This window comes from Poecilia formosa, unplaced genomic scaffold (assembly GCF_000485575.1).
Source record: "Poecilia formosa unplaced genomic scaffold, Poecilia_formosa-5.1.2 Scaffold4, whole genome shotgun sequence".
Classification (NCBI taxonomy): domain Eukaryota; kingdom Metazoa; phylum Chordata; class Actinopteri; order Cyprinodontiformes; family Poeciliidae; genus Poecilia; species Poecilia formosa.
Genome location: NW_006799943.1, coordinates 3049599 through 3077563, shown reverse-complemented (window position 1 = coordinate 3077563; position 27965 = coordinate 3049599). Strand labels below are relative to the sequence as shown.

Here is a 27965-nt window from a genome sequence, read left to right as displayed (position 1 = left end):
AATGTTATTAAAGGGTCAATAGAAGAGCCATGTTGTGATGACATCCTAAAGATGGAGTTTCAGAAAGAGCAGGGGTTTTAAAGAGACAAAGGCCCAATTTCAAGGCAATCAATTACAAAGTAAAAATTCCTTTAAGTCATATTTGATTACAAAGCATTTTTTGACAACTGAAGTTAACAGTTACTTGATTGTACTTAAAATGGCACTATGTGCCTGGAAAACACATAATACTTCTCCTTTAACACCTTTTTCAACACTGCCTCTGGTAGAAAACAATAAACCTCAGTGATTTATTTAGATGGGCAGAAATGGCAAAGAATCATGCCTGTGTTTATAGATTATGTCAGAAAGCGGGGCAATTAACTTATCAGTTGTAGTTAAAACACCAGATTAACACAGTCCTCCCTACAGTGGATTGGCCCTTTGCTGCCCCATCTGTCTTCAGCTTGCCCTGCAAATCCAATTAAGTTCTTACAGTAAGTTCCCCTTCGGCTAAAAATAGTCAAAAACTCCAGAAAAGGCAGAACATGGCGTCATTAGCCACGAGTCCAGAGGAAAAAGTTATGGGGCTGATTAGTTCTTCCCCCCAGGGGGACATGATTGTGGCCATCCCATACCAATGTGATAATAGAGGGACGAGCCGTCATGACAGACAGGAGCACTGGGACGACGGAGAGGTGGGCGAAATGGCAGCAGGGGGTGTATAAGAGGAGGAAGGATTAGAGTTCAGAGTGGCGGATGTTTGGAGGAACTTAGAGACAATCTTCTCAGGTACCTGATGAAATAAGGTAAGCTGCATAACTTGTAGAAAGTTTGTCAAATGGGTTTTAAGTGGGACATTTCTCAACACAGCACATGTGGGAAGAAAGATGTCTTAAAGCGAGTGATGACTGTGTAATGTGGCTACAGAGAGCAGTGAATATATTTATATTTATATTTATATATGTGCATAATCAAGCAGGTTCCTGTGCTTTTCCTTTATGGTAGATGGTGTAACAAGTCAGTTATACAAGAGTCACTTAGCTTGGCATCACATGGTTTTGCTCAAAATCTTTCATATGCTGAAACCAGTTGTTGCTCAGACAAAAGCAATGATTGTTTTTTGGGGGGGGGTTTTACTGGCTCGCCATAAAACCTCGATGTGAGATGTGTCATAGAACTTGAAACACCTGAAAATGACAGTCATGCTACCACTTTAAACAGTGATGCAGAAAGTTCTTAGAGAGCGGTGTTTATCCTCTGGTCATGGAAATAGCTCAAAAGATTTTCAAGACACCTGGCATTTGTGTACTAATGCCAAGTTATTTAGTCATAAAAACACAACAAATCTATTTAATGTTAGGCATTTGATTTCGACCTTCTCTATTTGCCTACTCTTCCAACCAGATGTGTTAGATGTGTCCCATATGTCTTAATCAAAGGTCACCTAAAACAGCTGTTGAACTCTCACACAAGAACTGTTTCCTTTATAGCACATTTATCCACCAGGTCTGGGAACTCTGCTAGGGTTCTGTTGCTGTTCACACTGCCTTATCTGACAAGGTGAACAACTGAAACCCAGGGCAAAGAAAAGGTACAGAAATTTTGCTTCCCATAGATAATTTTATCCTACCATGGCATCATCTGCATATTGTGAGATTCGTGACTTAAATAAGCCACCCAAAAATGTCTCCCAACTCCAGATAAAATATTCTAGACTTAACCACAATGCTATTTTTTTAATCTGACTTCACATTATCAGATAGTTTGGTTGATCTTATTTGAATTATAGTACCTATAACCTGATTAACAGAGCTGGAGTTACTTGGCCAGCTGTCAAACTGCCAAAGTCAGAGAATTAAACGCATGTGAAGCAGTGTTCTGTCGACTGGCAGCTAAGTCAGCAGCAACAGCTAAGACAGTACATCCAGTTAAAGCACAATAAAGTAAGTTAAAGACTTTGAAACAACAAGACAACCTGCTAAGAAAAGGACTAAGATGCTTCATTAACTATCAAGCAAATGATTGAAGATTAAATTTGCAACAAACATCCAATTAGAGGTTTGTGGGAAAACATCAGAAAGAGTTGTGTGGACAGCTGTAAATGGTTCAGGTACCAGGACCTTGAACTAGAGTCCCATAGCTTTCACAGTCATAATGTCCACACATCTCGTCATCCTGGACTTTACCTTGGAGGTCTTTGGGATATTTGAAAAACATCAACCCTGAACTGTCTGTTTTCCTATGGAGATCCTGACTGCATTCATAAGGGAACCTCCTTTTCTGCAAGTCTGTAATGGCCTTAAATCGCTCACAACCAAGTCCAAAAAGGGTAAGTCTTGTGGTGAGCTTTGTGATATTTAGAATAAGTTTTGATACAGAAGAACCACACAAAAAAAGAAGATATGTAATTACCGTATTCAAAAATTGCAGATGTTAGTTTTGTGTAAGTCTTGTGGCTCATCGTCTTTGTTTGTGACAAATAGAAGTAAGAACCAGCGTGTCTTCGTAAGGTACCGGTCAACCCTCCACATCTTGCCCATTAACCACTACAATACATACTGGTTCGCAACCATGGGATGATTAAGCACATACAAGTACAGAAGCTAGATGGACGTTCATGAGATTGCAGTCTCTCATGGCTGTCAGAAATCTTCTAGGAGTCTTAATCTGGGTTAAAACCTACTGACCTAAAAGCCAATGAGAAATTATTTGAAATACTATTCACACTTTTCAAGGAATCCAAAAATGTTTAATTGCAGAAAAATAAAATCAGATCTGTACTCAGAGCTTTATGCACAGCTTTGTTTTGGCATGTTACTTGCATCAAACGTTAAAAAACCAGTGTGTTGGCATCCTTCTAAATGAGTTACTTGGCTGAATTGACAAATATTGAATGATAAATGCATGAAAAGTGCCCAATATTATTAGAACCACTTGAGCATTTGCAACTTCCGAAAATGTTTGCACAAAGTCTGCTATACAGTCAAGCAGAACTACTGTAACTCTGTTCAACATAGTTTGCCAAAAAGAAAAGCCACCAAGGCTGTTTCTTGATGGTTTCAGATTGCAGAATAGGTGAAGAGGCCTCCTTGCTTTCACACTATAATGAAGAAAACAGACGAAACATGGAGGACATTTGCAAGGTCATTGTGTAATCTTCAGCACTGCGTTCAGAAAACTACAGGCTTCCCATTATGTGGGGTTAGCATGCAAGAATTTCCTCAGGCTTTTGCACATATGCACAAAGAGTTATGTTGCAATGTCATTAGTTATGGTGCTGTCAGCCCAACAGGGTTTTGGTGGAGTATGGGGCAGTATGGTGGCAACGTATCCATGACATGTTTCCAGGCACACCAGCATGGCTTGAAAAATGAGACTCCGTGACCCAACACTTCATAAAGGCAGTTGCGCCATGCTCATGGGGTGTGATCTGCTAATAACTTTCTACAGCTCGACACCATGTGAAAGAGTCAGGCCAAGTCTTTGCCTGAAGCATGGTCTAATCATAAGCATATGTAGTGTAGATGGATTGTTATAGTTGGAAGCAAATATTTGACTAATGATACTGGTGCTGCAGTGTCAAGCTTTAAAACTCAAAGAGGTTTTTCAATTCGGCTAACATCCAGCCTCAGTCAAATAGATTGCCTAAATTTGAATAGTGTAGCAGGATCTTCACCCAGTGCAATGGTGACAATACTAAAACAGCAACAATATATCTATTTTACATTTACTTTGCTGAAATGTACATAGCACCATTGTGCATTGGTTATTTTCCCTTGAGGAAAAGCTCTTTAGTTTTCCTCAAGGGACAGTCTTAAGTCAAACATCAGTTGCCAAGAACCTTCACATCTCTGTTGCAGCTTTAGACATGATCAGGACAGAAAGACCCTGACCTGGACTGGGGCAAAAGACCTGTACGATGTTAAATTGAGCTAAAATAATTTTAGTTTTGAGATTGTTAAAGGTTCTGACAGTAATTTCTTTGTTTGAAAGCATATCAGTACATGTTAAATAAGCCCTTTGAAAGGGCGTGATCATACACTGCTAGTTCAGAATTTAGCATGGTTTAAGGCAGTCCCATCCAAAGCTTGGAAATCAGCTCTCATTGACGTAGCTCGATAAAACATTGTGTCAGGAGTTTGGCGTCCTCCTCCCCTTTCTTAACACCAGGCTCAGGTGGAACCATTTTGCACAGAGCTCTGTTGGATGTGGTGTGTGATTGGTCAGGTGTGCGAATACGAACGTCCTGCAACCACATGATGGCGTGTCATCTGTCTTTTATCTAATGTAATGACTGCTTTACATTAACCTCCACCCAGTGATACCATTAGCTTATCTTGTGCTTGTTTTCAAACAGATTCTTCTCTGCCATCTGAGCAAAAGAGGTTTGAAAAGTTGTGAACTCTATTTTTTCAGAGCTATCTAATGGGACTGAACATCGAGTCTCTGAACCAAGCTGGCTAAAGAAGAGAATGATGGCAGAGAATGATGTGCTGCTAGATGCAGAGACAAAGTTTTTATGTACCTCAACTTTTTGTTTAGCTTATATAATATTTAAAGTTCTAGTTAGCTTTATTTATTTTTGCCTTTGTGCATCAGTGGTAGAGACAAGCCAGCTACCCAATAGGTAGACTTCCTTTGCATGGCACCTTGGTCCTGAGGTTTAAGTAAGCTAACCCTCAAGCCATTCAGACATCAGTATCAGGTGAGAAAATACTGACCCAAGGTGTTTATTGAAGTCTTTGGCAGAATCAGAAAGCAGTGTGGAAAATTCACCTGCTGAGCGTAAGGTGGTGGGTTAGACTATAAAAATAAAGCCGGACCGACCCAGCTTAGCTCACCGAACTCATTTGTCTTCTTTTCTCCGCCTCTTCAAACCTTTTAGAGTATTTACAACTTCTAATCATGGGTTTACATTTCTGTAACATTTTCAAACGGAAAACGTTGATACTTTTGATAAAGTCGGATCTCAATCAGCTGGTTGTACTTTGAATGTATCCGTTTGTGGTCCTACTTGCTACAAAAAATTCCATTGAAGGAACACCCTAAATAACTTTAGCTTATTAGCAAAAAATAATAATAATTTGGGGCTAGTTACACTTTAATGTTTCAAATTGCATGCTTTCTAAGCCAAGCACTTGATTTGAAAATGCTATATAAAGTAGATTTTTTATCTCAAGTTGAAAAATCTAAAGGCAGACTTTGGACACAAACAGCATAGGAAATTAAATTGTAGGTATTTAGATGTAATTAAGTTGTCCTTAGTGCCCCAAAGTACAGAGCAGACTGAGTGGGTGCTGGTACAACAGATTAATGTAGCCGTCCATGTACAGTGGGACGATCCCTTCAGGGTTTATTTTCTTAATCTTTGAAAACTGTTAGCCTCTTGCTGTTTCTATTGATTAATCTAGTTACGTTGATCACTAATCCTCTAATGTCTCCTCATCCAGCATTTCTCGCACACAATACAAGGTCATCGGTAAATATCTGTTTCTATTTCAGGGAAAAGATGAGCAGAATTAAATGTTGAATTAGTGTTGGATTTATTCCAGCCTCTCTCTCTTTAAATCCTACTAAACCGTAGGCTTATTGGTGAACAAAATGTGTAGGGTACCTTTTTAAAACTTCAAATGTATCAGTATGGTTGTGCTCAATGCAAACGGTCCAGACCATTTAATTCATAGCCTTGTGCCATTTTTGCATGTGTAGCCCATGTGCAGCAGGATGGGCACATTTGTGACCCTGACAGAGGTGCTGGAGGCCCGGGGTTCACCCCTGGAAGAGGACGAGGTCTGGTGTCTGCTGCTGGCCACCGCTGATGCCTTACTGGACATCTCCAAAAAAGGTGACCACGTACAAACCTACACATACGAGAACTGTACCTTCTTAAACATACAGTTTGTAAGAATCTGCAGACTCATAGAAAAGGGTTGAAACAGCGCACTATATGAACTAGATGATTGTAGGTTGGTGCCAAAAAAAATTGAGTCACAAAAAAAAATAAAAATCACAATTCTCATTTATACAATTCAGAATCGATTTAAAATGTCTCAAAATTGATCCACTGTTTGTTGGTTTATAATTTGTAACAATGTCTTGGTAAAGAGTTTGTGGTCTGCTGTGTTTAGGTCCAGGTAATATGTGTACTGTGTTGAGCCCTGGCTCAGTGCTACTGTCAGCCAATGGGAGCCTGGCCTTCAAGAGCTGCGCACGAAGTGAAGACGTGGCTTCTTACACAGCTCCCGAGGTCCAGCAGGGTCTCACTCCTTCCACCAGGGCTGCTGCTGAAAAGGTCTGAGAGCGGGAAAACCTTTCTTCTGCTTACAAAAAAAAAAATAAATCACTAAAGTTCCTGTTGGTTATTAACCTGGGTGAAGACCTGGTTAACCTTGGTGCCCCGGTACATGTTAGCAACAAGCTGTGGTATGCCTGAATACCACCACAGTACGACATGTAGAAAAAATAACTACAGTACATAATTACCCCTAGGAAGAATCCTTTTATGTCTGTATGAACATTATGCTAGTGAGCTGCTAAATTGATACACAGACTGAATGTTCATAGGTATTGACCTCACTAAGAATAAACCTGAAACCTCCCTCTTAGTTAAGTTTGAATTGTTATGTTTTTAGCTTTGAATAGTTAATTATTCATGAGGGATGTAATAACCATATGTGTACATAAGAGATTTGAAGAACTCCCCAAAAGTTCAGAATACTCAAGTGTGGGATGTTCTAAGCTGTTTTCAACATGTTCTATTAGCAATTAGCACAGTTAGCACTGTTTGCCAACTATAACAGCACTCTGTACAGCAGTAATTTTTACATTTTAGATATTCTTTACTTAATTATAATGTTCTACAGAGAAATTTACAACTCCGTTGTGCTCTGTGGCAGATAGCTCAGTCAAATAAAATAAAATAATGTGGTTTTGTACTCTGGTTAGCTTTGTGGATTTTAGCTTCAGCTTTTTAGCTTCTTGAAGCCTCTCGTTGTTCCTCTGCCAAGCTCTGAAGTTCACTCCCCAGTTTTTATTGCCATTAATATCCGAAATAATTCCCCACAGCACATCTTTTGTGGAAAAAAAAAAAAAAAAAATCTGTACCTATTTTTGAATAAAATGTCTAAAACAGTATTGTGTGTATGACCCTAAGGTGGTAGTATACTCACTGGGAATGACTCTTTACTGGTGCGCTGATTATCACCTTCCTCAGAATCAGGTATGTTCTTCACTGCTTTTCTTCTCATCCCGGTCGCTGTCTTCCATTCTCTAAGCCGTTTTGGGTTTTGCTGGCCTCTCCTCAGCCAGTCCAGATAAGCACAGAGCTGGAGGGTTTGCTGCTGAGCATGTGTGAGGACATGGCGGTGAGGAGGACCGACCTCCTGACTGTGCTGGAGACCTGCGAGTTCCATCACAAGTCCTCCATGCTGCCATCCCCAGAGCGCCTCATCAGGCAGCTGGTAGAGGATGTCTACAGAAACTCGGCAAGTGGTCGCATTTTCTTCCTCTTTGTTTTTTCTGTAAAAGCAGTTGTTTGCTTGCTTAATTGAGCCGGAACGTGCTGTCTCTACAGGCCGATCACGTGGCCATGACTGAAAACGGATCCCAGCTAACAGACCGCAGTCAGATGGTCAGGGATAGATTACACAGTAAGAAACTCATCCCATTTGTTTGAGCTGAAGTTTGACATCGTTTGTCTTTTTCAATAGTGTGCTTATTGGCTTTCTTGCCAAGAGACACAGATATTAATACAACTGTTCGCAAAGCCAAGTACTAAATATGTCCACAGTAAGCTTTTCCATGACAAGTTCTCAACAAACAGTTTCACAACAGCTGCGTTTCCATTACAAATGTGGGTCAGTCTTTGAGTATATTCTGCTAATGTCAAAAAAACACAATTTTGCAAAGACGTTGTTTCCATTAAATGAAAAATTAAATGAAAATTACACATGAATAAGCTTGTTCACGTGATAAGTCATTAAAAAACATGCAGTGCTATGATCCTCCAACTACTTCAGCGATGGTGGTAGTGCTCATCATCTGCAATGTCTGGAAAAAATAAAAACATCATTCTCCTTCTAGTTCCTGTTGTTTTCACCAGTGGTAACATGTGGCTGTTGATCATGTGACTAGTGTGATGTGAAAAACGTGTTTTGATACGACTGAAAAACCACTTTGTATTAGAGCAAAAACATTTATCGAAATTGTTGTTTTCATTAGCAAATTTATTTTCATAGTTTCAATTTGCGCAATTTTGCAGTTAATGGAAACCCAGCTGCAGATAGATACCAGTAATTGTACAGAAACAAAAGACATTGTAGTTTATTGCTAAAATCAAAGATGCATAGGACAGCTAAATAATATTTGCAAAAATCTGGGTAGAAACCCTAAAAAAAAAAAAAATTCCAACAGGGCTTGATTAGTAAATAAAAGCAGTATTTCCTTGATGGAGACAGATAATTATTACTGGTGCACTTCCACCGCAGAGCTGTTTGATCCAATTTAAACGGACCAGAGTCCGTTTCCTGAAATAATCCACTTTGCTTGGGAAAGTGTGAAAGCTCATCTGAACTCTGGACTGATCAGTTGAACTTTGATCCACCTGGAATCATCACCTGGAGTTTAAGTGTTGCTATGTAGCAACCCAAAGACAAAGTTTCATACATGTGATTTCTGAATATGGAACCAGGATGCCTTTAAATCCTTGCGGGTAGGGCTGAAACGATTAATCGTGATGAATCGATTATTGAAATAATCATCAACTAGTGTTATCGATTATTGTTAACTATAATAGACAGACCCCAAAAAGGGCAATTTTGCTGAAACAAAGTCAGAGTAATAATTAAGCCAAAACTGTACAAAAATATATACAATTTGCATTTAAAATGGCTCAGAACTCCTCAAGAAGCCTAGTGTTAACTTTACCTGGAAAAAATACTGCAAAAAATTACAAAAAATCTCATATTAAGCATATTTTGCTATCTAATCATGAATAGGTTAATCCAAAAACACAATCACCAGACACTGTATTGATGTTAAGTCAGGCAGAAAGGGCTGAGCTTTTCACATTTTGATGTTAGAAGTAATGTTTTAGTTGCAGATGCATCTACAAATGATCATCCACAAAATGAATGCTAAGTTATTGCATTTTAGGCAAATCAAAAATCTGAAACATTTGCATTAAATTGATGAGGTCCATTTCTATGTTGACTTTCTTGAAACCACAGTTGCTGTCAATTTTGCTTAAATTACACATTATTTTTTTATATGCATATTGTGCTATTTTTAAAAATTACTGATATCTTTGGACAAAAAGAAAATTTTCAGTGACTTCTGTAAAGTGGAAGACAAAGAAAAACAGGATTGTGAAAGCTGGTGTCTGTAAAGAGCAAAACAAAACAGTAGTAGTAAGTGTGGATTAGTGTTAAGAATGGCAAAGTTAAACCTGACCCAGCCTCTAAGTAGAAATAAGTGCCTCAGACTGAACGGCTAACGCTGAAGCTAAAAATGTTAAATAAGAGAGTGGAATACTTCAGAATGTGTTTTTCATACATTTTTCACTCTCGTTTAATATTTTTAGCTTTAGCGTTAGCTTTATCCGTTAGTCTGAGGTATTTATTTAAGGGCCATTGTTTTAAGAATATTTGTCTTTTGACAAAGGTGCTAGTGAGTAGCACGGTCTTTTGATTTTTACAGTCTATCTTTTCAAAGAAAATATCAAATAGTAAGGCTAATAGAAAAAATGCTAACCCAAGATGTTGCAAGAGCAATTTAAACACAAAGTAGTCACCTTGCAGGGGGGATAGTTCCAACCTTTACATACAATTTTGAGGGAAAACAGCTCAGTAAGCTAAGCAAGTTAAAAGTGCCTCAGAATGTCCCATCTAATTTCTTTAATTAGTGCATAAGCTGAAAAGCTGTGGCGAGCCGTTTCCCTCTGCACCGCGTCTTTAAGCTGGCTTACTGGAACCGTTGAAGGTCCAGCGCATAGACGGTGGCGACATTTAAAAACTCAAAAACGGTCAGGAGGGCTTCCTGCACCATGATTTGATAGACAAGTGCTTTCTCCAAAGTCCGGAACATATTAACTGTTCATTGGAAAATCATATGATAAATAATGTCCAGCTTTTCTGCAAAACAGAAGTGAGACGGTGAAAGTCATAACCCCTAGTAGCTAACTTCACGTTTCAATATGGCCTCTTCAAGCATCAACAGTAGTGAGCTGCGGTGGAAATATGTTTGTTTTACAAGAAATACATGTAAAAGTGTGTCTTAATTAATAGTATATGGGACACCTTGATGTTTATAGTTTGGGGGTGTTAATTTCACTATTAATTTATTAGCCAGGAAGCTAATAAGTCTATTTTTCAAAATATGCAATTATTAAGCTTATTTAGAACAGACACAGCACCAGAACCTAATGTATAAGATGCAAAACTGCCAAAGCAACTACTAATCTAATGTGTGTTTCAGGAGGATCTTTCAGTAACTCGACATGGACCCTAAAAAAGAAGATCCACAGAACCTTTTCAGGAACATCGTATCCACCTGATACTACAGGGTAAGGAGTCCAAATATATTCTACACTGACTAAAACACACTCAGAGGTATAACCAGAGGAGTAAATCATTGCAAATCTTGATTCCTTTGCAGTCAGTAGAACCTTGTTTTCATTTATTAATCTAAATAATATTGAGTATGGTAAAATATAGCTAGTTTTAATAGATACACCTGGTAGATATTCCAACTCCAGTGCACTCAGGATGCACTTAGGCATCCAGACATGGTAGAGAACATTGTGGTTGGTACCAAACAGATCAGTTGTGATTATTAGAAATAGCTTATCTACTGGTGTCAGAGGTCAAATTTGAATGGAAAGGCTGGTTTGAGATAACAGAAGAACTACATAAACTGAATAAATAAATCTATTAATCATTTTAATAATTCTAACTGGACTAAAACAAAATAAGTTTGGTCTGATTTAGCTTCAGGTTCAGGTAGTGAGGAAAAAAAGAATGTGTATGTCTTTTTATTTGGTGTATGTAAACTACTGGTTTTAACTGTAAGTCAAGTCTGATCTTGAAGAAGACGGTAACAGTAAAAATCAACACTGGGTGGGAGCTAACAACAAGGAACTGAAGATTGTTGGCAATGATTTTGTCACATCAGACAAAATCATTGCCTGGTTTGATGAGTTGCAATTCTAGCTGAGATGAGCATGGATCCTTGTGTTTCTTGGTGGTGGTTTACTGGTGTGTGGGATATTTTCTCAGTACATGCTGGGCCTCTTAGTATCCACTGAATGTCATTGGATGTCACAACCTACGTGAGCTCTGACCATATGAAACTGATTTGGCATCAACTGTGTTTCCACTGATGAGTTTTTATGCACATTTTGAAAAATCACATTAGAAATGGTTGATGGAAATAGCAAAAATTAAAAATAACTTCTCAGTCTTGCAAAAAAAAAAGGGGAGCGAGGGAGGGTTTATCCTTGCTGGAGGTGGTTTTCTGGCTTTTCTGAAAAAGAGTTAATACAGTAAGCAGAAGATGGAAACACGTGTCAAATAAGATCTAACAAATACCTCCATCCACTGGTGGGACTGTGCCTTACCAGAGGCATAAAACTAGCCAATGTGTTCACTGTAATCCACAGTGAATTTTCCTCAGTTTAACTAAATACATTTGGAGCGTGGTGGAATGAGAGATTAGCATCATAGATGTGCAGCTGACAAATCTGCACAACCGAATGATGCTAGCATGTCAATGTGATCCAAAGTCTTTGAAGAATGTGTCCGACTACGACACCTTGTACCTATGCCACAAAGATTTAAAGTAGCTTTGAATGCAAAAGGGGGTCCAACCTAACAAGGTGCATCAAATACAGTATTCAATGAGTGTATACAACACAAACTCTCTATGGTATTGCTAAATTCATGGATATATTTAGTTCCAAGCCATTATCTCGTAAGTGACAGATGTTATCTCCTATCCAACTGAGGCTAGAAAATTCTCCTACCCTAGGATTCCCTCGGGAGGTCGGCTCAGAGAAAGTTATTCCAGCTGGCAGCATCTGAACCGTACCCCCTGCAGCCCGTACATGGATGGCAATCGAACTACCAGCGCAAGATCCCTCCCGCAGTTCGAGTCCACAATGAGTTTGAATGACAAGAAAATGAAAGTGAGGCAGCATTTCATGCTCTACGGTATCAAAAATAAATTGAACTCTTATTTAAATGGCATCTATTATGTCCTATTAGAGATTCCTCTCCCTTCCTTTCTGGGTTGTAGGAGATAGGTCCTGAGTTTCTCAGAGTTTTAGAGGAACCCCTTGTCATTTTGGAGCTGCCTGGATCCATCCTGGTAAGTCCATGCTCTCCAAAACTACTTTCAAGCATCTTTGCTTCTTTTGGATGTCAAGTTTAATCCTCTGCCCCCTTTCCCTAGACAAAAAAAGGGAAGTCTCCAGCCACCCATAGAGAGCTCAGTGTGGTGATGCCAAATGGTCAAAGCATCCTGGTCAAGTGTGAAGTGAAAACCAGAGGAGGGGATGTGTTTGACATGATCGTGGCTCATTCAAACCTCGTGGAACACTTCTATTTTGGCCTTGCATATATAGATGGTAAAATGATTGAAGCGATTGGTTTGCTGTGACTACCTGTTGAATTGGTCTTTCTATGTAAAGCCACTTACCAAGTCTCTCTGATCTTGTCTCTGTTCTGTGGTCAGATAATGAGTTTTTCTTCGTTGATAATGACACCAAGATTTCCAAAGTGGCTCCAGATAGCTGGAAGAAAGTGCCTACAACAACTTTTGTCCTTTTCTTCAGGATCAAATTCTTTGTGAACAACATTTCTCTTCTTTTGTAAGACATTCTTTTTTTATTATTATTGGTGAGGGTGGACACTTGATAGCAAGTGCTCCAGCTTACTGGTTTACTAAAATAGTTTCCTGTGACAAGTCTTAATAGATTCACTAGTAGAAGAAACTTTCTCTCATGATCAGGAAACACTTCAGATTCTAATTATGCGTGCTAGACCTACAGCTCCAGTTGATTTTCTGCTGGAAAAGATCAGGAGTTACCAATAGAGGAAGTAAAAGTTTCCCAACTGATCCTGAGTAACTTAATGTCCCTGGTTTCCTCTCTTAGGCACAAACAGACTCGTCATCAGTACTACCTCCAACTTAGGAGGGACCTTTTAGAAGACAGACTGTCCTGCCATGAGGAGACTGCTCTGTACCTGGGAGGTCTGGCCTTGCAGACAGAGTATGGAGACTGCATGCCTGAGGTTGTACATTTAGAAGAATGAGAATACAGTGGACAGCCCAGTAATTGTAGGGGTTAGGCACCTGGGCTTCCCATGAATAGCCAATATCCGTGAATGAGACCCCTTCTAAAATTTCTTAAGAGTCAATTTTATTGGTTCAAACATCAAATATACCTTAATTTGAATTAACATACACAGTGGAAACAGTTTTGGCACTACCATAGAAGCTAACGTCTATAGTTTTCCTTATTTTTGCCATAAGGGGTTGGCGCCAATATTCTCAAGCCTACTTCAATGCGTCAACTATAAACCTAGCTTTACTCACCATAGCCTTAGATTCTAAAAATCTATTCTTTTTGTCTATGGCATAAGCTTGGTGAAGACAGTTAAATGTTTGCAGTTGGTTTTTGTAGTTTAGTTGTTTCCTTTTCTCATACTTCACTTGAAGAACTCTTTAGGGAAGGCACGCCCCTTACTTTGAAAACCCCTGATTTAAAGCATTTAAGTGAGGCAAAATAGTAAAAACAGAAGACATTTGTAAGGCAGGAATTAAATCCTGATGTCTATAGTCCAAGTCATTGACATTCCAATCAGTGCCAGTTTATGATATAGTATGGTGGCATCTTGTAGGGGGTTGCATTAGCCCCGGCTACATCTCTCCCCAGACCATCCTATTAGAATTCTCTATTAAAAGAAGTTGCGTTTTCATCATATAAAGATGCATTGTGTAGTAATCATTGTTTTGTATACACAATGAAATGTAATATGTTGTGAAAGCCTGTACTCTACTCCGTTTAGGTGTATGGTAGAAACTACTACCGACCTGACCAGTACATCTCCAAGAGTGTGATGGAGAAACGTGCCTTGCCTTACATTCAGGCAGAGCTGCTGAGACTTCATGCCAATAATGCCCAAATGCTCACAGATGAATCAGAGCTTGAATTCCTGAAGGTAGCAAAATACTTAGAAACAATAAAACTCACAATGCTCCATCGACCGCTTCTAAAAGTGATGGCTGTTCTGTTCTGCAGGTTTGTCAGCAGTTGCCTGAATACGGCGTCTTGTTCCACCGTGTGATACGGGAGAAAAGGCCTTTGGATGGAGAGATTGTTCTTGGAGTTTGTGCCAAAGGTGTCATTGTCTACGAGGTTAAAGATGGCTGCCGGACCACCGCTCAGAACTTCTTCTGGAGGGAGACGTCTACCATCTCCTCTAGCGTGAGAGAGTCCTCCACAGTGGCACGTGACATTCTCACATGTTTCGGTTCGCGGTCTAAAACGTGCCTTTTTTATGAATCTGCAGAAGCGAAAATTTATAATCGAGTGCCGCGGCAGCCGGAAGAAATACGTCTTCATCACAGAGAAGTCCAGGATAGCCAAGTACTTGTGTAACCTCTGTTCTGCCCAGCACAAGTTTAACAATGAGATGAGCTCCCGGCAGCTAAGCCACAGCCTGGTCTCAGGTAAGGTTTGGCTGCGTAGACGTCCGCTGCCAGACTTTCTTTGTAGTTTCATTGCACGCATTTAGCAGAAGGGACTACATTCCACCGCAAGCTCTGCGCTTCAGCCGCTACTCTTGCATGCTGTAGAGGATAGCAAGCATAACCTCTGCATCTTTGTCCAGAGGACAACATTGTGCAGTACGCAGCTGTATGCCGCGCTCAGAGCAGCCAGCTCAAATCCATTTCGTGTTCCGAGACGCCCCAGGACGACAGCGGCCTGACCACGCCGCAGGAAGAGTCTCTGACCAAACTGTGTGATGACGTCACGGCCAGAATCGAGGCCCGTATGAAACATCACAGGTATTTCTTTCACCTTTTGTACTAATCAGGGTTTCCGCCAGTGTATTATAAGTCTGGTGGGTCTCCAGGCTTTACATGCATCACCACCAGACTAAGCGCTGATTATTTATTATAGTTTTTCTTATAGTTATATTATAGTTTTTCTTACAGTGATAGCAAAGAGAGGTTAAAGAGTCTCTTTGGTGAAACGGCTGGAAGCATAATGGAAACATAGTAAACTCAGTACTTTGTTTATTCAGCAGAACTCTGTAACAACTGTCTGTGTTTACCGGTTACATGCTAACAACTTCAGCTAATGAAATGACAAGTCACAGATAAAAGATCAACGAGTTTTGGACACTTTAATTAGGATGAAACAACTGAAGTGCAAAAAATTAATATGTATAAATATAAATGTATAGATGCTTTTCCACAGAAAACCATGAAATGTACTTGCTTGTTTTCCTCTTGAAAACATGACTTCCCCTATGCACAACATCTAAACTATTTTATGTAAATTCATTTCTCATCTCTCTCCTTCATGTGTTCCTATAGCAGCACCTGCTCCAGCAGCCAGCGCAGCAGCACAGGTTTACGCTCTCCATCCTGTTCCCAGAGGAGTGGATCGGAGGCCCATTCCGGATCCCCAGCAGCCCGAGGCACAGTGTCTTCACACTTACAGCCCAGCTTTCATGTGCTTGTGTGCTTCTGTTCTAATCAGCCAGTAGTTTCCCCTTCAAGAGAATTTCGTGTCTCCTCACTCATTCAGAGCGATTTCTCCTTTTGGCTAATGGTTGGTCGTATCACTCGTCTAACAGAAACGCCACCTAAACTGGGCACTCCTTCGGAGAGGGAAGTCGTCTGTATTTCGCTGAAGAAAGACCCAAAACTAGGCTTGGGTAAGGATATCACTCTGCACTGCATATAACCTAGAATTTATAACTCCTAGTTATTGCTAAATGTTTTCCTAGGGTTACAATGTGAATACTAGCTGTCGGCGTGTTGACAATTATTAGCAAAACACTGCATCCCTTTTTCACTCTCTATATTACACATACATTTAAAATTTAGTGTGTAATGTCGACAACTTGACAGGTAAAACCGGTGGGAATCATTGTTGGCGAGCAGCTTTTTGCCCTCCAGCAGGAAGCTGGGGAGCGGGGTCTTGCTCATGTGATGTCACACTGCAACATGTCAACAGAAGCAGTCCTGATCCCGCCCACTGAGTTTGATGTGTGAAGTTGACGGTTTAAATTCATTCATGAGGCGCTCCAGAACATGAAGAATTTACCAGACATGAAATACTAATATGTAGTTTTTAAAATGGAGTCAATACATTTAATCGAGACTCATACAATTAATTCTATATTTAATAGTGTTGTATTTATTTCTAGTCTAAAAAAAAAAAATTATGACACATTAAAATAATTATAACAGAAGGTACTTATCTAGTGTAATTTGGCACTTTTCACTCCATAATAAACAGCCTGTCATCAAAATCTAATTTTTCTGGCATTTCATTTTTGGTAATTTTAACTGACCTGAAACAGGAAACGTTTGGTCCAGTTTGACATCAGGCAGTGAGCACAAAAAAAAACAAAAAAAAAACGGTTAATGTCTCATTTTATCCAGTTTATTTAAACTGTAACTTGTACTTACACAGGTATAGTTATAGTCGGAGAGGACGCAATAGGCCGCTATGACTTGGGCATTTTTATTGCCTCCATTGTGCCTGGAGGACCTGCAGACAAGGACGGACGCATCAGACCAGGTACATGCCTATAATACTAAAGCATATTCATTCTACATTAAATAATACTTGAAAATGTATCATCTAGATTTCTTTTCATGTAGGGATGCCTTTTATTTTTATTTTTTTTTAATAATTAGTCTCTAAACGTTGCTCTAATGTCTAAATCTTACTTATTGAATTCTTCCACACCTTTGATGAATGACTGTGGGCAGTGTGTATCAAGTCATGTGCTCAGAAGGACAAAGATTGTGTTCCGCATGCTCTGGTGGGGTCACCCTTTAATGTTTGACCTTTGCCTTCAGGGGGTCGCCTGATATCCCTGAACCATGTCAGCCTGGAGGGCGTCACTTTTAGCGAGGCAGCAGAGGTCATGGAGGGCAGCCCTGAGGAAGTGCAGCTCATTGTCTCTCAGCCTAAAGGTGCTTCACGTGCTCTATATCAATAGTAGAGCGCTAGTAGTCATCTGGTGTTCTTTGTCTCAGTGTTGTTTGAGTAATTACTCCACAGATGCATATATTTTAACACGATGTAAAATGGTTACTAGATATTTGTTTCATTTCTATCCTTTACTGTTCGAGTTTGCCCTTTTATCTTTAGTCATTTTAATTGTGGGAGTTTTTGTTAGCATTAAGGCTACACCCTATAACTGAGAATGTATAATTTGATGTGGGCTTTCTATTTCTGGAGACAAAATAAAATAAAAATATCTTGGGGGAACTATCTGGATGAAAAATCTATTCAAAACAGTTTCTTCAGTACTAATTTAGTAGCAGATTAAGTGTCAACATGTTGAACAGGTGCCTTGCTAGCTTGTTTGATAGCTTAAACACAGGCAGTTAAAAATGCTTTTCTATATACCGGTACTTCAAAAAACCTACATGATAATTCGAGTCACAAATTCAAATATATCTTAGAAAAAAAATGCAACTGTTTTTAATTGAAATAAATTCAATACAATTTCTCTAGATTAACTGGCAGAATAGGCGTTAGGTAGCATCTTTAACAGACAACTTGCTAGCTTGATTTGTTGTCAAGTTATCATGTTTACAGAGTCACAGTCATGTCCAGAAATTTTTTTTAAGTATACAATATAACTGAGAAAACATACATGCTACTTCGACTGAAATTTGAAATTACACATTAGAAAATATATTTGAAAAAAAAAAAAAAGTTTTCTTTAAAACTGAAATAAATTCAAAGAAAGAATTTTAAAAAGTTAAGAGTTTTCAGTTAGCATGTTTGCCAGACACTGAGCTGTTTGCCTAAAAGTAAACACACACAACATTCAAAAATGTATTTTTGAAAATTAATATAGTTAAAGTATATCTTCAAAAAATGTATGTCCTAACTTGATTTATATATTTTAGACTTTTTTTATGCAAGCATGGAAAAGGACTAGTGCCACTAAAAAACTCTGAAATTAAAGTCATAATTCTGCCGTTTCACTTTGAATTAAATATCATAATTTTGGAATATAAAGAAAGTGAGCACATAAAGAAACAGACCGTCTAGGTTTCAGTTAGCATGTTTACTTCGGTTAGTTTGCGCATTTGCACTTTGAAAGAATAGAGGAAGGTTAAAGCAATTCTGTCTGAAAATAGCCCTTTCCACAAAAACATTTCATGGATTCAGATGAGTAACTCTGCTTTGGTAAATGATGATTGTCTGCTAGCCAGAAACGACAGCTAACCTTACTAATCTAGTTAGCATCCGGGCTAGCTTAGCTCAAACAGAACAGCTGTAGCTGGAACAAAAACCTACTGTGGTTTAATATGAAAGTAGAAAAATTAATCTATAACCCAATACCCCTTCTACCTGATTTACTAAACCTTGGGTTGTTTGTACATAACATGTATTGCTTGCATTTCATTACTTATTTGATACTAAATCAAGTCTGGTTTCTAGTTAAAGCATTAAAAATAAATAAACAAAACGTCTCAGTACTGAAAAGAAAAGCAAAGAATGAAGTTTTGATTTCATCTCCACAGTCCCACTAAGTCCCATCAGCATTCGCTCTCCCATGTTGAGAAAATATGGGTCCCAGACTACACTGATGACAGACGGACGTTCAGGAGACGATAGCCTGGATGAGATTGTCTCCGTCATGATGACACCAAAGGCCTCCAACAGGCTGCACGTCCCACGGGACGTACGAGCCCCCAGTACACAGGTAGAGCCATTTTAGTGGACATATTTTATTTCTTTTTATTAATTCAGTAACTCGGTTCACCAAGTGAAACTTATGATATAAATGAATTACAAAGACTGATGTTTTCAGGCTCTATTCCTGTTATGGTTTTCCAACGTACAGCTAATGAAGACAACAATTTAAATTGGAATATTACATCAGACCACTAAAAACCATTTTTAATTTACATATTTGGGATTAATGAAGAGGAAGTTTAACACCTGCATAAGTGTTATTTTAAAAGATACTTTAAATCTGACAAACAAGCCTCAGCTGAACACATATTCTATTCTACTGAAAATGACTTGATGTAAATTAGTGTAGAAAAAAAGGAAAACATGATGGAACACCAAACCTGAGCAACAGCACATAACACAATGGCTACTTAAACCATAAAATACAAAAGTATAATATGATATAAAGTGAAAATTTATAAAATTATGACGAGCCTAATCTACCTGTTTTTTTTTATTTTATTTATTTATTTTACAACAGTGACCTGACAAAAAGTATAATTCAGAGACTAAAATTATATCAATCATAACATATTTGCTCCAGTTCTGACCAGCATTGTCGCTGCAATGAGAATGGGTATCAGCAGCTCTATTTCTCCAGATGTCTGGTACCATGCCTTACTTAAGCCACTGTGAAAAACACAGTGGCAGTGGATGGAAGCAGCTGAAAATCTCACTCTAAATGAATGACACATTGCTCATCATGATTCATCTAGTTTTACTGTAGATATCAAATTATTTTTTTGAGGACACTGACAACACTCAAACTCAAACTACACTTAGTTCTTCCTTTTCATGATGTCATTGGTATTCATATTCAGTCAACTCCTTAAGGTGTGTATTTTTGAAAAACTGTCTTTTCTCCTTGCTGCTTCTGTGTTCCCTTCAAACATTTTGGCTTAAATCTTGATCTTTTCTGCTGTTGGGATATTCTCATTGTTTACTACTTGGACTAATACACAATGTAATGACAAGGTCCTTGTGTTTTATTTGCCTAAGGACGGCTGCCCTACACTTCCATCTCTGAACTGTGTGGGGCCAGAGGAGATCTCTGTGGAGCTCAGGAAGATCTCTGGAAATCTGGGTATCAGCATCTCTGTGAGTGTTTGGCAAGTTTTTAGGTTGCAACGCATGGCGGTTTTCCAGCTTTACTTTCGAAAACCTGTCATTCTGATAAATGTGCTTTCAATGCTGGCAGTGAATGGTCAACTGTAGCACCTGATCTGAAGCAGTGGGCCCCAAAGACTCTTCCACTTAAGCTGATTAACATCTGAGGTCTGACAGGATTAGATGGGGATGCCAAGGGTTGGCTCATCCACACTGATAAACTCAGCAAAACTGAGCCAGAGCATGACACAGAACTTTACACCAACAAAATACAGCATATCAGATTATAATGACATTATTAAAATCTTAGTTTTAATCTATAAATGATTTATTAAATATGTATTATGAGGAAATATAGTTCTCATACTAAATATTACAAAGTTCATCTTATAACCAATTAGCATGAAAAAAATGACTCTCTTGGTTGGTCATCATATACAAGAATGTTTTTAGTTAAAGTCTATCTTTACCACTTTAGGTAAATATAGTTGCTCTTATAAGGTGCTAAATAAATAAAATGACTCAGCATATCATGAATGCAACTAAGGAAATCCTCTTCTTAACTAACTAGGGTGGAGCAAACACTAACATTCAGAACGGGGGAATCTACATCAAGAGTCTTGTTCCAGGAGGGGCAGCAGAGAGAGACGGACGTTTACACACAGGTACCACACTTCCGTTTCAAACGTATCAATGTGTAAAATCTGATCAGTCTGTTTTTCCGTCTTCATTGTTCACTTTTTTTTAATTTACAGGTGATAGAATTTTGGAGGTTGATGGGATTAACTTTCATGGGTTCACCTACCAGCAGGCTGTGGAGAGTCTGGGTAAAACCGGGGAGGTAAAGGACAACATGAGAGCAAAGAACTTGCATATGCAGATGACAATTGGAAGTTTGGTATATCAAAAGCTAATTTTGGAAATGTTTGCAGAACACATTTCAGTTGGGACAAGTCCCAGTAAAATGAAACCTAGATATTCTGATACCATCTCCAATGTAATAATCATGATCTGGTCAAGGTTTTTGAACTTAACTGATAAGCATAATGGATGGGAATAGCATGGGTTTGAACTGCACTCCAAAGATCTGCAATTCTTCTGCTCGACCCACCAATACATTCATCGTCTCCCACTTATCCAAAATCTGGTAATGAGGATAATGAGTATGGGGAATTTTTGGCTCAGTTTTTCTTTACCACAAAGAGCTATGCAACGCCTCCATTACAGCAAATAGAGCTCCAATCCATCTATCTTCTCCTGCTTGCACCATCACTCATCAACAAGACACCAATGTGCTCTCCACTCGAGGCAATCGCTGACCCAAACCCAGAGAGAAAAGTTCATGTTTTGGCAGTTAAGAACCATTGCCTCAGACTTGAAGGAACCGATTCTGAACATTGGCCAGTTCAGACCTGACTGCAATATGCTGTAGTAGTACCTACTGGACGGAGGTCATGGCCTGCGAAAGCCAAGAGAACCACTAAATCCACAAAAAGAAATGACGAGCCCTTCAGGTTTCCAAACTAGACACCCTCCTCTCCAGGACTGTACCTTGAGATTCTGATCATGAATTTCAGGGTCTTGAAGCCCCTCCTGGTGGAGTCCAACATGCCCCAGGAACAGGATTAAGATTCTGACTAGAATATGGATACAGCTCTTTGTTCATAGTGGGACTGGACAGCTGTCAGGATTGTCACTGGCACACCATACTCCCTACAAAATGCTTCAAGGTCATGACCGTCTTTTCTAAGGCAGTTTTTTTTTATAAAAGTGGCCAAATATGCTTAAAATACTAGGCCTTATTTAGCAAATACAGACATAGATTTGGTTGTAGAAATCTTCATATGACATGTTCAAATCTGTCTTGTGAGGGCTATTCATTCCTCTGCTCTTCTATCATCTAGGTGGTCTACTTTGTTGTGAAACGGGAGTCAGTCAGCCTGCCTAAAGTTTCTGTGATTGCTGACACAGACAGTCCGGTTTCCAATCAGAGAGTCTGTCAAACCACCAGCCATCTGAGACTCAACAGCTCGTCATCCCTCAGCTCTCCCACAAGCACAAGGTCTGACCGTTCCAGAGACTACAGCTTCGTCATTGATGGTAGGACATTTCAACGCAGGTTAGGACCAGCGGACTGAACTGCACAGCACTAAAAAGTGTGAAGTCATTACAAATATTAGATATCTAGTACTAATACAATCTTTACTGATTGTAAAAATGTAACAGAACCACATTTAGCAGCAATAACCTCAAATAGTTATTCTCCGGCTGTTGAGGAGGAATTTTGGAACCGTCTTCTTTCTGTTGTTTCAGATGACTAAGACCTTCATGTTCACAAACTCTTAAGATCCCACTGCAAAGTCAGTTCCAGTTAAATAAGTACAAGTGTGACATTTTATATATTGTCCTCCACAGGGGCGTCGCCATAGTGGTCCATAAAACAGTATTGATCCTATGGTAATTAGAACCTAGGGCTGGACAATATGCTGGAAAACAAGTGTTTCATATCAGTCGATATCTATAGTTATTGATTGTTTTTTTGTTTGTTTGTTTTAAATATCTGAAATACTACCAACTGATGATGTAACCTTTCCTCCTTTATCCAGTTTCCTCTCAAGCTGTTGCACTCATTTTCTCCGTTCACTCCATGCCGTTGTTTTTTTTTTATTTTTAAGAAGTTATGAGGTACGATGATGGAACCTAAAACATGTCATTCAATAGGTTGTTGCTAGGTAACCAAAGAGTGAGTGGGTTAGTTGATGCCGTCAACCTAGCTTAGTTGCAAATGCCTTTCCTCTGCCTACGTCTCCCAGAATGCTGTGCTTTCCTGAATTGGAGTTCAGTGGAATTATTGAACATTATATTGGACGTATTATCTATTGATATTTATCATGCCTTTATTGTGATATGCATTGTTATTGAGTTATTGCCCAGCCCTAGAGCCCAATGCTAACTACCACAAATGCTAATTTATTTAATGTCATAGCAGTTCTTATATCTATTTATTGGAAAGGCTAAGTGTGATTGCTATTTGAATTTTTTTCATACAGCAACATTTGTTTACTAGTCGTCAACAAGACGTCTGTCATACATCTGTAATATCCGTCAAAAGCCCAAACTGCCCACAGATGGCTCTAATTTCAGCTGTATCCAGAAGGAGTGAAATGTATTTCACTCTCAATGTTGAATTATCATATTGCCTTATATATTTTCTGTTGAGAACACTGAGCTATGAAATTACGACTCACTCTATCAAACTGTAAATGATACAGAAAATGCAACGAAAGCAAAGTGTCTGTTAGTGTGGACAGAGCCTTAGGATATATGTTGATGCAATAAAAAGGATGATATAATCTTCCATTAGCAGTGGCAGGAGCAATGATATGGAAATGTTATGTCTTACTTAGCATTTAAATGAGTTGCATCCATCAAGGAAAATATCGTTTCAGCCTTTACTGGGATAATATCAGTTGCATTAGAAATGCATCGGAGCGCTCACGGCATCATCAAAAGTTTAGTTCGTCATTCAATACTGTTGAATCCATAGCTCTTCTGTAAAATGGCCGACTACAATTTTCTTAAGTCAAAACGCCGCATGAGTGCTAGAGCTCATCATCATGTAATTGTTTACATCCATCACTGCCATGTTTTTATTTGACTTATCACGTGAACAAGCTTACTCACGTGTGACTTCAATTAGATTTCTTCTTCAGTGTTAAACTACAAAACTGTGTTTTTCCGACATTAGCAAAATATCACACAAAAAAGAGCACATTTGTAATGGACAAGCAGCTACTGTTTGGGTTTCATTTGTCCTTTCTTTCCCACATCCGTTTCTTCTATCCAACCTCCAACACAACCTTTGACCTTATCACATTGCTTCACTGTCCTGCCTCCTCCTCCAAAACCCCAAGAAAATGTCAAGGAGGTGACTCTGACCAAGGACGTCAACGGTCTGGGATTTAGCTTCCTGATGTGTGAGCTGGACCCACCCACCAAGGACTTCAGCAGCCTGGTCCGGATAAAGCAGCTCTTCCCTGGCCAGCCTGCGGAGCAAAGCGGCCAAATTCAGGAGGGAGATGTCCTGCTGGCTATCAACGGCCAGTCGCTAAAGGAGCTGTCCTATCCAGTATGTGTAAAATTGAGTTTTTAAATTGTTTGTTACTGTTGTCATGACTGTAAATGGTTGTTAACTAGATACTTTTAGGTATTCATTTGAAGTGATGGCTGTGTTGGTGTCTGTGTTCAGAAGCTAACAGAAGCAGGCCAGAGTCATCAAGTTTGTCCTGTTTTAAAACAACTCCAGTCTCAAAGCTGTCATCACGATTTACACAAATGCACTTTCTTTAACCATTAATTAACCTTTCGTCACATTTATATGTCGTGGAAATTTTTTAAAATGGCAACTAAAGAGGAAATTAAGATCGGAGGTGGTGCGCCACCAATCATCTTCCTGTGTGAAACAGGAACTTTCATAATCTTTGGCGTTTTGTTTTTTTTGTTTTGAGATTTGTCACTCTTTGTTTTTCATATTTAACTAATTAGTTTTAAGATTTCTCATGCTTTTGTAGGTGAGAATTTAGTTTTTGTATTCTTTCTTTCCTTGGCTCCTTGTGTATAGGGTTAATCATGTCAATGTCCTTTTAGTTTCTGTGTAATCTTAAGTTTGTAGTTCTTAGTTTTTACTAAGAACTGTTTGCTTTTCATTTTTCCTCTCTGCATTTGGATCAATTATTACACCACTACAATAATAGACATAAATGATAAAACTCATAATTACTTTAAATGGTTTAAGTTAATGTTTTTTCAATACAGATTTTTACACTAGCTTACTTTTCTATTACATAATGAGCCAGAATGACCAACTCATTCAGGTTTATGCTAAATGAAGACAGCAAGAGAGTTATCTGCAGCAGAAACTACAGTTGTTTCTTATCGCCATTCAATTGTACTTAACTTCAAAAGTTGTGAAATATCCTTCATGAATGAGCCTCAGTGAACCCTGATATCTGTGTAAGCCACTGTTCATCTCTTGGTGCAGAAAGTGCTAAAGCTGTTCAAGAACTCCCCAGCTGAAGTGAGGCTAACTCTCTGTCGGCCGTCGCCAGGTACAAACATCCACTCATCTTGAAAAAGATCCACCCGTCATCTTCTCTAACTCCTCTGTCTCTGCAGGGATTCTCCCTTCCATAGACCATTTCACCGGAACCTGATCCACCTTTTGAGCTTTACACCAGCACTGGTTGACGTTTTGAAGCAACATAATGCTTTCAGATGAAACAGGAGGTGGTGATGGATAACTGAAGGCTTACAGTTGTTCTGACCTGTTAGCAGAATGCTGTTGGCACTGTGGAAAGGTCAGCATTGTTTCTGATAAACAGCTACATTCGGGAAATGCACCGAGTACTCATCTAGATACCAGAATCATTCGCAATCCGACCAGAAAGAAACTCAAATCTGGTGTTTTTTTCCAATCAGTGACTGCACCATACCTAAACACTACCGAGCCAGGTTTATCTGTATGCCATCATTCATAGGAAAGGAAATCCAAAGTGCTTTACTCCAAATCAAAGGAATGACAAGAAATGTGGAAGTTGTTTCTGCAGCAAAGAGATTCATCGTTTCTTCTTGTCAGTATTGTCAAGGTATTAGGAGAAATCCAAGGAAGCACAGGAACACAAGAAGCTGTTCAAAAGAAAACTATTTTCTGACACGTTGAGAGATGTTTGTGGTTTGGTTCAGGCTGCTAGAGAGCGCGAGAGAGCAAGACTTTGCCAAGAAGGGTGGTCAAATACTGCAATGTTTCTCTGTTTTAGCATTTTAACCTTTCACCTTCTGTCTGTCATGGAAGAAGCCGGATTAAAGCTCTGTGTTCATATGAGGATCTAAATTCGCTACGGAATATGCAAACACTGCTTTTTACAGTCAAAGTCCTGCAAGACCCAATAATGAGTTAAATAAATTGACACTACGTCAGTAAAACCGCTGTTCTACAGAAATCATTCTCCTACACAACACACAGTATGGCTTGGTCTTTGGTCCTAATATTATTAATTTATGGCAGAAAGGCTAGAAACATTTACAACAATATTTTGATATTTTAATAGTTAAAGAATAATCAGAATCAGCTCAAAACAGTATCAGAAGGTCCAATTTGACCAAATCTGTGGTATAATCTGTGCATCTCTAACTTATTTCAGTAAGTACATTTTAAAAATGTGGTTTAACTTGCCCTCTTTCTCTATTCCTTTCTAAGAGTAACGGTTCATTGGTTCCTTCCTCTGTTTTCTTTGCACAGTGAGGATAGCAGAGGACAGAAAACTGGGTTAGAGAGTTTTCTGCCAGGTGCCGATACAATCTAGAACCTCACAGTGTGTCTGAGGATAGAGGAACCTGATTCCAGGTATGTAGTAGGTTTTTGGTTAATGTGATGTGGTCAACAGCACCTTAGAATCCATTGGTCATAGCTTCTACCTTTCTGCAGTACATATAATATAGATCTTATAAACAATGTAGGGAAATGTACCTCATAATGAGCAAATCTGGAAAAAAGGAGAGCAGTTCTTGAAAAAGAAAAAAAGGCAAGCGTGTTAATATCCACTAGATGGCAGCATTTACCAAAATGTGACTGATTTCAAACAATGACTTTCATCGATGGATGTCTCCTTCAGGAAACATCATGACTGAAAGAAGAAGTCCAACACAGAAGTTTCCACCAAGAGAAGAAGAAGACTGAAGTGACGAGAACAAAACATTGTTTAAAACTTCGCCTTACTGAGCTTACATTATGTAACCAAACAAAATTAAAAGCTACTGAACCAAGTCTGAACAGACTATGATGATCCAGTCTAAAGCACTCATTCACTATGTGAACAAACATAGACAGCAAACACACACACGCACACATACAAACACACATCTCCCTGGGTGAGAAGCCAGCAATGGCCCCTCGTAAATAAGGGTTCCTGTATATTCTGTGAAATCCAACTGTGCATCTGGATCCCATCAGAGCTTGTGTTCTTTTGCAAATGATCCCAAATGTTTCTAATTATGCCAGCAGAGTCGGCACGAGGCTGTTTGAATGTGTGTGTCCCTGTATGTGTGTGTGTGTGTGTGCGTGTGTGTGTTCCCGTAGTCATCTCCAGGAAGGAAGATGCACTCCAAAGCACTGAGCTCTTTGTTCTGGAGGCAAATCACAACAGTGAACAGAGTGGTCCTGACCTCTGCAGGTCACTGGTAGCCCAATGGCAACTGAAGTAGTGTGTCTGAATTTATTTATTTCAAAGTGTTACAATCCTGAACCAAAAACTCATCCATTAGGTAATAACAGAATACTGGCTGCTGTTTGTAAGGCCATTTTATGTGGGGTAATGTGTATTTCAACATTAGCCTTACAACTAAAATTAGCATCTTAGCTAATTTTTGATATAATAGCTTAGCTTACCATACTGAATGGAGTGAGTTTATTTAAGTCAACACTATAGTGACAGCTAAAATCTTATAGATTATATTTTAGCCAACCATAGCATTTTGGCTAACTTCAACTTATACACCAATGTTTGCATATTTAATGGAGAATAGAGTAGAAATGTCTTATTTTTCCAAAGTGGGGGAGTAAGTCAACTTAAATCAACATACTAATGATAGCCCACACACTAACAATTGCAATTAAGATAAGTATTTGTAAATCCTGCAATGATTTGCTTTCAGAGACAAAGTGTTATTGTCGCGGACCTCCAAACTACCAACACCTAGAGGAGTGGACATGCTAATGGTTCGGCGGACCTCAAAGACCTCTACCTATAATGGAAGACATTGTTCAGGATCACATTTTCCACTGCTGCCCTGTCCAGGGACTGGAGAGGGGTTGCAT

The 27965-nt window shown here is 39.0% G+C and overlaps 1 protein-coding gene and 1 long non-coding RNA gene across 5 annotated transcripts; one reads left to right on the top strand and one right to left on the bottom strand.

The window, feature by feature from the left end:
* The first annotated feature begins 507 nt into the window (after positions 1–507).
* On the top strand, positions 508–26912 carry frmpd2 (FERM and PDZ domain containing 2). 4 transcript variants are annotated; one of them, XM_016675462.1, is made up of 30 exons: positions 508–788; positions 5692–5827; positions 6111–6274; positions 7136–7201; positions 7287–7466; positions 7556–7631; positions 10456–10543; positions 12007–12163; positions 12274–12345; positions 12430–12604; positions 12712–12847; positions 13133–13271; positions 14049–14201; positions 14282–14467; positions 14553–14712; positions 14874–15051; positions 15589–15689; positions 15849–15929; positions 16694–16801; positions 17086–17202; positions 18772–18953; positions 19985–20083; positions 20664–20757; positions 20848–20933; positions 21997–22192; positions 24007–24221; positions 25134–25200; positions 25268–25449; positions 26391–26495; positions 26764–26912. In XM_016675462.1, exons 2-28 carry the CDS (start codon positions 5695–5697, stop codon positions 25303–25305), a joined length of 3447 nt encoding a protein of 1148 aa, XP_016530948.1. In that variant the 5' UTR covers positions 508–788; positions 5692–5694; the 3' UTR covers positions 25306–25449; positions 26391–26495; positions 26764–26912. The 4 variants fall into 4 exon arrangements, with proteins under 4 accessions (XP_016530948.1, XP_016530946.1, XP_016530953.1 ...); XM_016675460.1 differs by having other exon boundaries at positions 15586–15689; XM_016675467.1 differs by lacking the exons at positions 14874–15051; positions 15589–15689.
* On the bottom strand, positions 16385–16767 carry LOC103143565 (uncharacterized). The gene is made up of 2 exons (XR_476811.1): positions 16690–16767; positions 16385–16571 (listed from the first exon to the last, which is right to left on the bottom strand). It is a non-coding gene; the product is annotated as an uncharacterized LOC103143565 (long non-coding RNA).
* Positions 26913–27965: the final 1053 nt, after the last annotated feature.